The sequence below is a fragment of the Hydra vulgaris genome, chromosome 06, assembly GCF_038396675.1.
Source record: "Hydra vulgaris chromosome 06, alternate assembly HydraT2T_AEP".
NCBI classification, from domain to species: domain Eukaryota; kingdom Metazoa; phylum Cnidaria; class Hydrozoa; order Anthoathecata; family Hydridae; genus Hydra; species Hydra vulgaris.
Window position 1 is genome coordinate 11995001 of NC_088925.1, and position 15190 is coordinate 12010190.

At 28.3% G+C, this 15190-nt stretch overlaps 2 protein-coding genes across 2 annotated transcripts in view; both read left to right on the forward strand.

Moving 5' to 3' along the window:
- LOC100203097 (endoplasmic reticulum resident protein 44) overlaps nt 1–11104 on the forward strand; it is a 22050-nt gene extending 10946 nt beyond the window's left edge. Inside the window, exons 7-13 of the mRNA XM_065799227.1 lie at nt 2312–2358; nt 5370–5427; nt 5513–5744; nt 5831–5904; nt 6194–6261; nt 6365–6488; nt 10472–11104. Coding sequence (XP_065655299.1) covers nt 2312–2358; nt 5370–5427; nt 5513–5744; nt 5831–5904; nt 6194–6261; nt 6365–6488; nt 10472–10678 — 810 coding nt within the window. The 3' untranslated portion in view covers nt 10679–11104. The remainder of the gene's footprint in view (nt 1–2311; nt 2359–5369; nt 5428–5512; nt 5745–5830; nt 5905–6193; nt 6262–6364; nt 6489–10471) is intronic.
- Nucleotides 11105–11225: 121 nt separating this feature from the next.
- Nucleotides 11226–13371, forward strand: LOC105851038 (uncharacterized). The gene has a single exon (XM_065799228.1). It carries the CDS (start codon nt 11656–11658, stop codon nt 12967–12969), a length of 1314 nt encoding a protein of 437 aa, XP_065655300.1. The 5' UTR covers nt 11226–11655; the 3' UTR covers nt 12970–13371.
- Nucleotides 13372–15190: the final 1819 nt, after the last annotated feature.

Below are 15190 nucleotides of genomic sequence, written 5' to 3' on the forward strand. Positions count from 1 at the left end.
TAGCTTGATATTGTCAGCATATGACATTAGAGAGCAATTAAGATCTTTTACTATAGAGGGTGGATCATTAATATATAACAAGATTAATGTTGGACCCAAAACACTACATTGTAGAACTCCACTGTTGGTTGGATTGGATAGTGAATTTCAAACCAGACCCCTTTGATATCTGTTGGGAAGAAATGTTGATATATAATCAGAGGTTATCATTTATACCATACATTGCAAGTTTTTTCAAAAGTTTTGGATGAGGTACAGAGTCGAATGCTTTTTGAAAATCAATGTACACCACATCAATAATTTAATCGCTATCTAAAGCTTTATTGCAGTCATTAGTTGACTCTAGAAGATTTGTGCACGTAGATCTTTTGGATAAAAAGCAATGTTGATTAGGTGTTATTAGATTATTTATATTAACTAACATTACTTTCTATGAAATGACAGCCAGTACGTATGAGGGAGATAGGTCTATAATTGTTAGCATCTGAAGTTAAGAAGTTTAGGGGATATGGAATACGGAAAAATAGGGGAAACGGAAGCTTAAAGTCACTGTTTTGGTAATGAGCTTGACATAAAACTTGATTCAAATATATACGAAAGCGGAATACATATTAATACAAATACATAAAGTATTGGGTTGAAATGATGTGCTAGGTTTTAGATTTTTTAGTTTTTGATAAACTTATTCTTTTGTTAGTGAATATATTAAAATCCTAATATATTGACTAACAAAAGTATTTGTTTAAGGCAAATTTCCATCATCTACCGTAAAAATACTTCAGTGTTTGTTATATACCAGCGATTTCAACATTGCTAATAGTAAAGTTGCTATTGGTTTTTAGAGGATATACTTTTTTGGAGGATGTAGATTTTTTTTATATAACTAAAAAACTTACTAGATTTATATTCTTTGACAAGTTTTAGTTCCATATTTTTGTGGTGTGTGAATATGGCTTTTTTTACATTTTGATGCCTATTGGATAAATGTCTTTTTGTGCAAGATGGCCTTAGTGATGGATCATCTTTTCCATAAAAATGATTTGCAAATTAGCATTTTATAAATATACTTGGGATAAGAACAACTTTTTTTCTTATGGTATATTGTTCTGATTGGAACAAAATGATCAATACCTTTACAAAGATGATCAGAAAAGATGTTCTAATACTCTTCAGTTGTAAAAACAAAAAGAAAATCGTAGTCCTAACTTATTTTTGGTAAATGAGAAATAAAACCAATCACATCTGTATTTCCTAATGAAATCCTAAAAAGATTCAGAGTTTATTTTGACTGATAATAATATATGAAAATGGACTGAGTTATGGTACTTGCACTAAATTATAATTACACTTGTACTAAATGGACACTTAACAGAAATATTACTTAATAGCTAATGATGTTTGAAATAACATGATTAAGAATATTATTTTCTCGAGCAGGCTTCAGTACATATTAGTGCTTTCCAAGACTGTTAACTAAATTATATAAATAAAAACTAAAGTATATAAATAAAAAATAACCAAAATATAAAGATAGTTATATTATATTTAGATATTTTTACATATTAAAGATTCTTTTGCACAGAAGAGGGGAAACAAAATCAATGATAAAATGTTTAATCATTTATTTTAATCATCAACTTTGTATCAAAAAGTTACTAATGCTGAAAACTTGAAAAAGATAAGAAAATGCTGAAATTTTATTTAAAGTTCTTAAAATTTTTTAAGATTTTTATGAACAAATTTTAAGACTAGCAAAAAGAGTAAAATTTAGAGATTTCATAAAAAGAATCATTAAATATTTCTATTATTTGCAATTAAATATATTTTTTCAATTTCTATAAAAAAAAATTTCTATTTATATGAATTTTTTTTTTTAATTTCTATTTTCTATTTACTCTTAAGAAGTTAAATATACATTTTTAATTAAATGTACATTGGTTTTGAGTAAAGGAATAGCTCAATTGAGTTCTGAGAAAAGGTTTGAAGTACTGAAAACTCTGTCTAATTATAAATTATAATTATAAACCCTGGAAATTTGAGTTTGTAGTAATAAAGATATATAATACAAAAAGGTTGTCAATGCATATAGTATAAAAAAATATCAACGCATACTTTTACTATCATTTTTTTTATAACAAATTATGTTTTTGTTTTTTTTATGAATTTTGTTATGCAAAAATTACGCTAAAATTATTTTTAAGTATTCAAAAAATAAAACATTTTAATTATTTTTTTTAACACTTTTTGTTTATAAAACATTTTATATCATTTTAATGTCATTATGTCATTATGTTACATTTTAATAATTTAGATTGCAGATGAGATGAATGAAATAGCTGATTTTATTGCTGTCTTGGGGTAAGATTTATATGAAGTTATAAGTTTTCTTATATAAGTTTATTGCTGTATAAATGATGGCAGGTTATGAGTATAAATGGGTTGAATATGATTTCTGTATCCGTAAAGCCAGCCCATAAAATCCAGGTTGGCATTTAGCAAAGCTGATATTAAAACTGACTTTCTTTGCTTTTTTGTGGCATGCAAACACTGACCTGAATCTGTTAAAGTGTCTGCATGTAAATAAATATATTATATATATTTATTTGCATGCAGATAAATATATATAATATATATTATTTAAAAAATAATATAAATGATAAATTATTTGCATATAAAAAGATGAAAAAATATTAAACTGTTATTCTGGCTATAAGCTTTAAGATAATCAAACAAGTTATCCCAACAAAAAAGCAACAACTTAATAACAAATTAAGTTTATTAAAAAAAAATTTTTATTCATTGAAAAAACAAAGCAAGATCATTAGTTCATTCATAGCAAGCCTTCTTATCAAATTGTTGTTGTCTTGCTTTTTTTCACAATTATCAGAGTGATTAAAGTTATCAAGTTTAAAATATTTTTATTTTAAATCATTATATTTTTATTGATGTTTTACAATTATTTCAAAGAGTTTAATTGAGTCAAGAAGATTTATTGAAACAAGAAAGTTTATTCTTTGCATATTTAATTGAGACAAAGTTTAATCTTTGCATAGTTAATTGAGACAAAAAAGTTGAGTCTTTGTATAATTAATTGAGACAAGAAAATTTAATTTCCCACTACTTTTAAGAAAGAAAATAATTAACATCATACAAAATTATGTTGCAAAACATAAAGAAAATGTAAGATTTTCTATGAATGCTTTATAATAAAATTTGATTATCTTAAGATTTTATCTGTCTACTTCTTCTTACAGGAGTAAAGCTTCTTGGATTTGGAGACAACTGTAAAAGTTTTTTGGATTAGGAGACAACATTATCAAGACAATTGGAACATATTGAGTGAAGCAGTTCTATCAAAAGGAAAGTAAGGAGAGTTTTTTAATTAACTGCACAAAGACTAAACTTTGTCTCAGTTCAGTGTACCAAAAGAGAAAAAGATTCACAAGGTTAAACTTTTATAGCTTTTTGCTCTAAGAAAAAAAAAAAAAAGGAAGATTTCAAAATATTAGATTCAAAGTATGGATGGATATTAGATGAATAACAGTATTATAAGAGAAATCATTATAAGAGAAATAAAATGAAGAAAGTCAGGGTTAGAAATTAGAAAAGAAAAGCGAAAAAAAAATCTTTTGATCTTTCAAATAAAATCATGATGATTTTATTTGAAAGTTTCATTTTTTTGACAAATGGCTAGCTTAAGTATATTTGCATGCATGGTATAAAATAAAAGTAAAACACAGTACTGTAGATGGTCCAGGTCACATTGTATAACAAGATAATGAAGTTCAAAATAGAGCTTATTTTGTCCACTCTGAATCCCTGATTTAAACTCTTATACCATTCTATGATGAAGAATTAAGAAAGTTTGCCTGTAAAACAATTAAAGATATAAAGAAAAGCTTACAGTTTGTAGATAAGCTGTAAGTTCACAGAAAAATTTTGTCCAATGCACAAGCTTTATCTATCAAAGAGCCAATAGACTAGGAGAAGAAACTAATATCAGAACCAATGTTGCATGCCAAAAATTCTACATATGATCTTGATAAATATTTGGTTACTCATTTTGAAGCTCTGTACTTTTCTCTTCACACGCGGTCTTGTGAAAGAGCATTTAAAATAGGTTACATCAGTATTTTTCATTTCTGGTTTTGTGAAGAGAGATAGGGTTGTGAGTGCAAGGATGACTAATAATGATGTGTGAGTCTAAGGATGAATCTTTTTAGTGTAACATTATTTGGGAGTGCAAGAATGTCTAATGCGTTACCCAAACTTTTTAAACAAATCAGAAATATATTTTAAATAACAAATTAACTTTTTTTTTTAAATAAATAGTAGTTATTATATCATTTTCCCGTTAAATGGTTGTCCAGACCATTCAATTATGATTTTCTAAATTTGTTCTTATCTCTTTAGATAAATGTAAAGCTTGAATAAATACTGCTGTGATAATGTTGTAAATATTTTATATTAGGGCTTTTATGTTAAGTCAATAAAAAGTTATTCACTTTTCATCATATATGTAATACATAAAAAAAAATTTACCCAGTTTCTGATTTCAATCGTTTAAAAAGTTTGACTTTTATTTATGCCTAAATCAACTATTTTTTCACATATAATTTTTTTAAAGATGCCGCTAATACTCAATATGTGGCTAGTTTGCCCAACACCTAATTTTAATATTAATAATGTGTTGCTAAATAACTCACCGTAATTCAAAATAACTAAGTGTTGCTAAATATTTGGTGCCAAAGCACCAAATATTTAGCAAATGGTTTTTTACATAACTTACTTAACAAATGGTTTTTTACATAACTTACAATTTATAGATTTTTATAATGACCTGAATTATAGTATCAAATATGCTAATTATTTGTTATAATAAAAAATTATATGCAATCCTTTTTTATGTTTTATTTTTCGTTACAATCTGGTATTTAGTAATTGGACCAATAATTTGCAATATTCAGCTGTATATATTAAAAAATAGTGAAAAAAAAGTAGCCGAATAGGCAGAATACTAAAAAATTTCTAAAAAATAAGAAAAAATGAAGAATGATTAAAGAAAAGATTGCCACCCCATGCTAAACCTTCAGTCAATGTTGCCACACCTTTGTAGCAACAGGCTAAAAGATAATTGATTTTTTTGTTTTTATTACACTTATTTAATGCATTGCATTTAGCTTCTAATTCTAATTTCTCATTAGGATGCTTCTATATTTAAAAAAACTATTGAATAAGTATTTTTAAGAAGTCATTGTTATAAGCTTTTACTAAATTGAAAAAATGTTTGGAACTGAAAAGGTTTACAACACAAATAATATTTTCTTAAAATTTTCAATAACAAAATAAGTAAATTTGTTATTTTTTAGAGATGCAAGTGCTCAGGAGCGTCATATGGGAGAAACTATTATATTCAAGCCCAAGAAGGTTATCATAAATTTATTTGTATACATTGTCAGGTTATCATAAATTTTTCCCATGAAGTGTTAATATTGGAAATAAAATCGTTTAGACTTCTGGCGAATCAGAAGCTGCTCTTACAGTTGCTTTAAACAATTACGAACAACTTAAACAATGGGTTAATGACAAAGCCAATCCATTAGTAAGAGAAATAACATTTGAAAATGGAGAAGAGCTCACTGAAGAAGGTCTGCCATTTTTAATTCTTTTTCATAAGCCTGATGATATCATTAGCATTCAAAGATTCAAAAATGCTGTAGCAAGAGAACTTTTATCAGAAAGAGGTTAATTATTTATTTAATTTATTTATTTTATCAAGAATAAAGAAATTACTGGAAATTAAAAAGATATTAAAACTTTAATTTTTTAGGACGTGTAAATTTTTTAACTGCAGATGGTACAACATTTGCTCATCCATTACATCATCTTGGAAAATCAATTCATGTAAATGCATTTATCTTTAATAGCAGTATAGATATTATAAATAGAATATAGATAATATAGATAGAATATAGATAATAATAGAATATAAACGTTAACATAGCAAGTATTGTTGCTATGTTAACGTTGTTGCTATGTTAACGTTTATATTCATGTAGTAATAATAGTTAACACCCACTAATAGTTTTACACCTTTCTTGTGCAATTGTTTTACACCCTTCTTGTGCTATTGTGGTTAAACAGAATATAATTTGATTACATTAGTTACATAGTGTTGATATTTTTTAAATAGGATTTACCGTTAATTGCTATTGATAGTTTCAGACACATGTACATGTTCAAAAGATTTGATAATATAGAGTAAGTATTATTTCATTATTTTGAATTGGATTTTAGTATTTTGAATTGGATAGTTTTTGAAGAATTTGATCATTTTTACTTATTTTACTTATTTTTTTAATAGTGTATCAGGTAAGTTGAAGCAGTTTATAAATGATCTTCATTCAGGAAAGTTGCACCAAGACTTTCATAATCCACCTCCTGACACTGTTGTTGAGACACCAAATGAAGCTGTCGAAATTCATCAAGTAGTTATTTATTTTTTTTTTTTACAAGTTTTTATGGTTTATATTAGCGTATTCACATAATTTTTTTATTTAAACCTTTAATCTTACTATGTGTTTATACAGATAGTTATATATATAAATAAAATATAATAAATTTTAAAATCAAATTGTTTAAATCTTTAATAGCACTATGTATTTTTAAAAGCACTGCGTGTGCATAGTTTACAAAATAATATATAATGTGCGAATGGACCTTTCCCATAAATCGGCAACTGCGCAATGCATTGTGGTAGTTGTATTCATTTAAATCAAAACAATCCGATTAAAGTATTAGGAATTAAATATTATTATAATGATTAGTTCTTTTAATGCTAATTTAGAAAATAAAATTGATGCTAGTTCTTTTCAGAACTCTTGCCAGGCATCTAAAGCTATGTTTCGGGAACTTAAGCATGATGAGCTTATTGCTGTTGACGAAGAAGAATCTATAAACAAGAGTATATCAACTTGGTCAAGAGACATTTTACTTTTACCAAATATATCTCACAATTTTATCAAGAAATATCTTGTTAATGATACTATACATATTGATAATTGTAAAAAAGGAGCCAATAAACACCAAACTCTTGGCTATCGTTTATTTAAAGAAAACTATGTCAAAAATGTATGTGTTAAAGCGAATGTAACAGCATCCATAAATTTGTTTATTGTTAAGTCTAATGTTGCTGCTTCTATGAAACGTAAACAATACGAAGTTTTTATACACTTGTGCCAATCTACTGGTGAAATACTTTATTCGAAATGCCATTGTAAAGCTGGTGCGGGGGGCTGTTGTAAGCATGTTGCTGCATCATTATATCAACTAGTTGATTATAAAGAGTTAGACATTAAAGTGGTCCCAGAAACAGAAACATGTACTGATGTTTTACAGATATGGCATGTACCAGGTGAATCATCCAACTCTGAAGCAATTTTGTTTTCAAACTTAAATTTTGAAAAAGCTGACGCTTTTAAAGACAAAAATAGTACTCGAAAAAGACCTTTAGTTTCAGGAACACGTAGATACCATTCATTACCAAATTGTTACGAAACCTCAACTTTACAACTTCAAACTCTTTGTAAAGGTTTAGAAAATCTCTGCCAGGAGACATATATATCTTCAATAGTTCGTGATAATAACTTTCAGGCATGTTCCTTTTTTAATTCATCTCTGTCAACATTTATAGACAATAATATTGCAGAACCTTTTAGTAAAAAAGATGACCGATTGATTATTATTACTCTATTTGACAATTTAAAAAAGGTGATTGATTTAAGTTGTTTGTCTACTGAACAAAAAGCATTTGTAGAATTACATTTAATTGTTGATATTGAGGAAGCTAAAAATATTGAAGTCAATACAGTTAAACAATCTGAAAGTACATTATGGTATCAAGAAAGATGCAAACGATTGACAGCTTCAAATTTTGGTACTGTAATAAATAGGTGGAAAAAAATTTACCCTACATCAATTTTAAAAAAATGTTTACAAACAAAAAATATCAAAGCAGGAGAAAACTGTATGTGGGGAAAGGTTAATGAAGATATAGCAATAAAACTATATGAAAACATAACGAAGTCAAGTGTTACTCGATGTGGGTTTTTTATAAACCCAAAATGCCCTTGGTTGGGTTGTAGCCCTGATGGAGTAGTTAGCGCTGAAAAAGTACTTGAAGTGAAATGTCCTTCTTCAAAAAAACATTTAACAATTAAAGAAGCGTGTCAAGATAAAAACTTTTATTTGAAATTTAACGATGGTGCTCCAAAATTAAAAATAAACCATCCTTATTACTATCAGTGTCAAGGCGTTATGGCACTAACAGAAACTAAAACAATTGATTTTATTGTATACACAGAAAAATCATTGCACATCGAAACAATAGAGTATGATGCGGAATTATGGAATACAATTATTTTTCCAGAGTTAACAGATTTTTATTTCAAATTTATGTCATCAGAAATATTTAAAGTAAAATAAACGTTTACAGAATATTTATAAAATGTTTCTTTTTTTGTCTGGTTACATTATTTGCTATCAGTTTTTATTAGAGGTGGCAGAAAAGTAACTAAATAACAAACTATGACCCATATTTTGTTCATGTCAGCAGCCATTGAAAGTGGAAATGTGTTTTGTAATATTCTGTAGTTTTTGATTCTTGCAATTGCACGTTCGACATGAATTCGCACAGATGCAATTCGTCTTGTTTCTAATTCTTTTTCCAATGTAAGTTGAAAATCGCCTTCAAGAAATGGTGGTATGTTGAGATTAATTCCTTTTGGTAAGTCATTTACGATATCGAAACCTCTATCAGCCATCAGGCTATCACCTTTTTCTAATAATTTTAGTATGCCACAGTGATTTGTTATCTGTTTATCACTTGATCTTCCAGCATATAAATCAGATACAAATGTTATGGCACCACTCGGTGCAATACCAATCAAACCCTTTGCTGTGTGATGATGTTTATATTTTGAAAACATAGCTGATTGAGTGCGATAGCTAGTTGGCATCACAGTAAATATTTCTGTACAGTCTATAATTACACGAGTATTAGGGTATACATCTTTAAAGCAGCTAGGCATTGTTTCATTAACTAGTTTTTTTGTTGGCCATATTGGAATTGATCTAAATTTTATGTGCAAAAAATCATACCAAGTAATTAATATCCTACTGGTAGTGCTTGATGAAATATTAAACCGTATTGCTAAATCTTCTATAGGAAAGGCGCAACGTAGTCGAATTAGCACCATGAAAAATTCCTCTTCAACGTTTAATATACGTGATCTTCCTCTTGTTTTAGATGAAGAATTTTCACTTAAATCGTCAGCAACAGTAGACATTGAACCCCAATAGTTTAGTGAATATATTTCTGGTTCTAAAAACTTCATGACTACTTTAAATAGTTCAAAATTTTCAAAACCTGTGTAAAATTTGAAATGTTCTTTGTTATGTTTAAACCTTTCAACTGTAAATTGTGATAGAAGTATTTTGTCATTGAGCTTACATATAGCTTCTTTTTGAGTGTTTTCTAACGCTTGTTTTTCTTTTATAATGTCCTCAATTTGATCTTTAAGAATTTTATTTTCTTGTTTTAATGTTTCTTCGTAGCTTAAAACAGGTGTCGATAGTTCTTCACTATAAGGTATTTGTATTGTTTTATGTATTAAACCAAGGCTATTTTTGGTTTTCCTTGGTACACGAGCAGTTAGCTTAACTGTTTTTGGAATAATTGTTGGAACATTATTCATATAAGTTTTTTTGTTCCCTTGAAAGTGTGCTGAACAAACTCTGTGTGAAGAAGAAGGACTAAAGACTTAGTTTGCATCTGCACATGCTTACATATGATCATTTGTATCTTTGAGCTCTATATACCCAAACCATCTTTCTAAATCTTCGGAAAAAAATGATATGACCTTGCTTCCATGTAAAAGATAATTATTAATAGATTTGCTTTGATTAAATACATTTAAAGATTTATTGAAAATCTTGAGATTATTCATATCATGTCATACTTGGATATATGCAGGCCATCATGCAACTGTGATGATATAAAGATTTAGTCATCGATGAGTGAGTTAAACAAAACTTTCCTGCGTCGATTTCTGACAATGGTAAAAGACACTTTCTCTTGAACTTATAGGCTAGAACCCATTTTAATCACCTGACAATGGGTTTTAGGTTAAACAAAACGTTTATCGGTTTGACTTTTAAGTAATATTAAAGTTTATGTCTCGATATCCAAGAAATCTTACAAGATTTATTTTAAGTAAATTATTATTAATGAGTACCATATAAACTCTGTATAAAATATTAATTAACTAATGTAGATATTTTAAATAGTGTAGCATAAATTAAATGGTTGAAATATAAACTAAATGAGCATAAATTTGATAAAATGAGGGGCCCATTAATTTTTTTAATGTAAAAAGGCTCATTAGCACAATTTTTTTATAACTTTTTTTAGGAGGTACCAAAAGAAGCAACGCAAGAAGGAGGTGATATACAAATAAAATATGATCCAGCTTCTCAAGAAAAGAAAACCGAAGGCGGATCAGGATCTGGTCAAGCACCTCCTCCCGAGACAGTGTTCAATAAACTTGCACCATCAGAAAACAGATATACGCTTTTACATTGGCGAGATTATTCTGGAGAATGGCGTGATGAGCTGTAAAATATAATATTCTCCGTTATTTTTTGAAATGTTTATTTTAATTAAAAAAAAACTATATCAGTGGTATATTTACCATGGCGAGTATCGATGAGTATTATTTTGATGGCAAAGCAATTGTTTTATTTATGTGTAAAAGACCACGTTAAATTTATATGTAGTTAAAATTTAGGGCTTATTTCAAAATGCTTTTGTTTCTATTATTTTTTTAGTATTGTACTTTTAGTTATTTTTCTCTTAACTAAAAATTCTGAATGAATTTAAGTTGTTTGTAGATTTTTGATTCTAATCAAGCTTTTGCGAAATTCCTTTTTAGTTCCTTTATTTATTATTATTTTAGCATTGACAATTTCAGTCATTTAACTTGGCTACGCAGATTGTTCGTGGTAATGTACAGCGAAAACTTATAAATAAAAAATTAGCTATTTATTTTATTGTTTTTCTTGTTAATTAAGAACTCGTTTAACAGCGGGCTTGCGTGTATTTTTTTATATCAGTTTTTAAAAAGTTTTTATCAAACACACTTCTTGTTTAATATAAACATTTGGTCCATGTCTTTGATTATATAAAACGCAAAACAAATTGTTTATCGATGGCAGCTACGATGTAATTGGGAGTCCGTTTTAATTCCACATTTAGAACGCTTGATTAACCATTAACTACTTGAAAGTGTATATTTATTCTCAAGGGCTTAACTAGTTTTGAAATCTCGTTCCGCCTTTTTGATTTTTGCAAAATTGTTTACCGGTTAATAAAGAAACAGTTCGAACAGATTTATGGATCGAATCAAAGTGTTTAAAACACGAATACGCTTGAATAAGATCTCGGGCGGTGTTTGATGAAGCGTGTAATCTTTAAACATGCAGAGGAGCTCAAAAGAATTTCACCGTTGCACGAGAGCTCAACCAAGTTATCCAAGTAATTTTTTTTTTAAACTTTTTTTTTCAAGCAATGAAAAAACGTAGCAAGTTTTACCATAAATGTTGAGCGGAACCCTTCCGCTTAACGAAAAGTTTTTAAGTATGGAAGATGTATTAGATACAACTTTTTACTCCGATGATTTTCTTACAAGAACTCTTACTACGTCCGTTTTGTATGATAAATCACAGCTCGATCTTACATTCGTTGAGAATAATAACTGTTTGCCATCAAAACGGCCACAATATGAATCTACTGTTGAATCTCCTAACCTTGATTTTTTAAAACTCGGTTCACCTGATCTTGAACAGATGTTTATGAACATAAATGAAAATGATTCAAACTTTTCAAGTGAAGATAAATCTGACTCTTCTGCTTTTTCTTTGGATGACGATTTTGTGAGTACGGAAAATTGTTTTACCGATGCACTTCAGCAATTGCATGACAAACAAGAAGTTTTACCAACTGATTTTTCCGGTACAAATTGTAATAATAGAGTTGGCAAAGAAAATTTACATTCAAAAATTTTGCAAGGAAAGCGCAAGCCTATATCGTCACCTATGAATATTCAAAAGCTAAGAACTCAAAATCCTATGAAACAATTATATAATCCAAATCAACAACGTAGAAACAATTTTCAGCATCCTTGTTCGCACCCTCCTAACAAAAATCAGCATCGTTTAAACAACCTTGCTGTTCATCATCCAAACAATATTTCTCATTTATCAATTTCTGAACAAATGGCGCTTAATAACCAATTAACAATGATGAACAACATGAACCAATCAATTAATGCCCACCATATGCAACAGCAACACGAAATCGCTTTTCTCACACAAGCAATGGGATTTCAATCTGACCGCGAGCCTAGTTTAAATTATCAAAACGACCGTACTATGATCAACTCTAACGGGTTCCAATCACAGCACAACGTACCATCGCAAGTCCCTTCGCAACTTCAGCAAAAACTTTTAGAACATCAACTAATGCAGCAACAGATTGGTGCTAGTTATCCAAACAACAATAACAACACAACTCATCATGTGCCTCAAATAGACTCTATAAACGGTTTGGGTATTGACGAAGGAACTTTAAAAATGCTAATGGAAAATCCTCACATGGTACCTGTTAATCTTGAATTGCAAGAACTTATAAAAAGAGAACGAAAAAAACTTCGAAACAGAGTTGCCTCTTCTAAGTGCAGAAAAAGAAAACTTGAACGAGAAGGAAGACTAGAAGATAAAGTTAAAGATTTAAAGGAAAAAAATATTGAGCTAAATGCAGTAGCTAACGCGTTAAAACAACAAATATGTGACTTAAAGCAACGTGTAATGGATCACGTAGGCGACGGTTGTCAAATTGTTTTACCTCCTTAATGTTTTAATAACGAAAAACCTTACTCTTCGAAAATTTTGAAATAATCGCGTGTTTTATAAAACTGATCTATATTACGTAAGTTCATCAGACAACTTTTTTATGCGCTCAGTAGATAATTGGACGTTCATCCAATAGAATTATTGGAAAGAAAATGTTTAACCAATAAAATTTCATTAGTAATTTTTTACATATTAGTATTTTTTTAAGGTACATTATTTATTTTGATACGCACTGTTGAATTAATGTTTATATCGAACCGAACAAAAAGTAATATTTTTTGCATTACCCACAAATGTACAGTGATTTCTTATGTTTCATATCAAACTGTATTCCAAAAGTGTTTTATTGGAAATTAAAATACCACTATGCAATATATTTATAAATATATATATATACATCTATATTTCTTTTATTTGATTTTTTTTTGTTTGTTAGTTTTTATAAATGGAGCACTCGTAGTTTTTTTATTTTTTACCCATTTCCCTACTTTTATTAGCTACTCTATATTTGGTTTATGTAGCAAGTATAGCAGTTGTGTTTAGTTTGTTTGGTGTAGCAGATAACAGTTGTGTTTAGTTTGTTTGGTGTAGCAGATAACAGTTGTGTTTAGTTTGTTTGGTGTAGCGGACAACAATTATGTTTAGTTTGTTTGGTGTAGCGGACAACAGTTATGTTTAGTTTGTTTGGTGTAACGGATTTTGTTAAAAAACTTTAAACTTTGTTTCCAATTATCACATTTCAACATAATCGCTGTATTTTCTGGTTTCGTACTAAGTCGTATGATTATTCTATGTCATCAATACATGTTGTATATTGTTGACTAACATTTATTAATAACCTGAAAAAAAATTTTTTTTTTGAAGATTTAATCTTTATGAACAACAAAAATATATTTAAAAACCTTGTAAAATTTTTTATGCTTTTCTTAAACGTTCATCTTATAAAGAGGCGTTGTTCTTAAAATTTTATTTATCATGGAACTCTCACATAAATGCCATTATACAAAAATCGGAAAAAACATTGGTCTACTCTGTAAAGCAAAACCTTATCTGTCGTTCGATAACTTAAAACTTCTTTATTTTTCCTTTATACGAAATATAGCATGGGCAAGTACCCAGAAAACTAAATTAAGATCTCTCTATAGACGGCAGAAACTCACTTTAAGAAATTTATTTTGAAAATATATATTTAAAAGAATCTAATCTAAAAAAAACTCATCTTAGATACAAACAATTATATGGAAATTTTGTAATATCTCATGAATTATTAATATATTAAAAATATGTAAAAAATTAAATATATAAGCAAGTACGTATGATACGTTTATGTTATGCTTCATAACACCAGATCCGGAACCAGCTTTTTTGGTCTTTGAGATAGCTAACTTCCCGACATGAAGCAAACTCCAAACATTTATATGTTTATACTTATGTCAAATAAGGATGCTTTGCAAAAAATTGCGATGATTGGAAGCTGGGAATAAAAAAGCCCTAAATTTTGCCCCCCTCCCCTGCCCCAAACGTGAGAGTAACAAGTTGATGAAATATTTTTTGTACTGTTTTTAACTAGACTAATACTCATCGATAAATTTTAAATTTCATAGTAAAATATTTTAGCTTTCAAAAATTATGACCATATAAAGTTTAAACCCCCCTCAATTTGAGGGGGTTATAAATTTTACATAGTCATTATTTTTGAACGCTGAAAGATAATACTATGAAACTTAAAATTTATTGATGAATATAAGTCTAATTGAGAACAGTACAAAAAATGTTTCATTAACTTGTTGCTCTCACGTTTGGGGCAGGTGGGGCTAAATTTTTGGGGCTTTTTTGTTCCCAGCAAAGCATCTTTTTTTTGACATAAGTATAAACATATAAATATTTGGCGTTTGCTCCATGTCTGGAAGTTATCTATCTCAAAGACCAAAAAAAGCTGGTTCCGGCTCTGCATAACACGGCTAATTATATTTAAAAATATAATAAGTAATTAATGAAATAGCTATGAGTATCTCATGAAATTAATAAAAAACTATAAAGAAAAAGATTCTCTATGACAAAACTTCACACAGTTTTTACTTGAAGACTTCTCACAGTTTTCTGCGAGTTTCCTTTGACGACGTAATGAAAGATTGTTTTTTTGACATATCTTGTCTTCTCAAAATATAAATTGTAATTGTATTTTTACTTTCTTATATTACTTTGTGCTTCAAATATATCT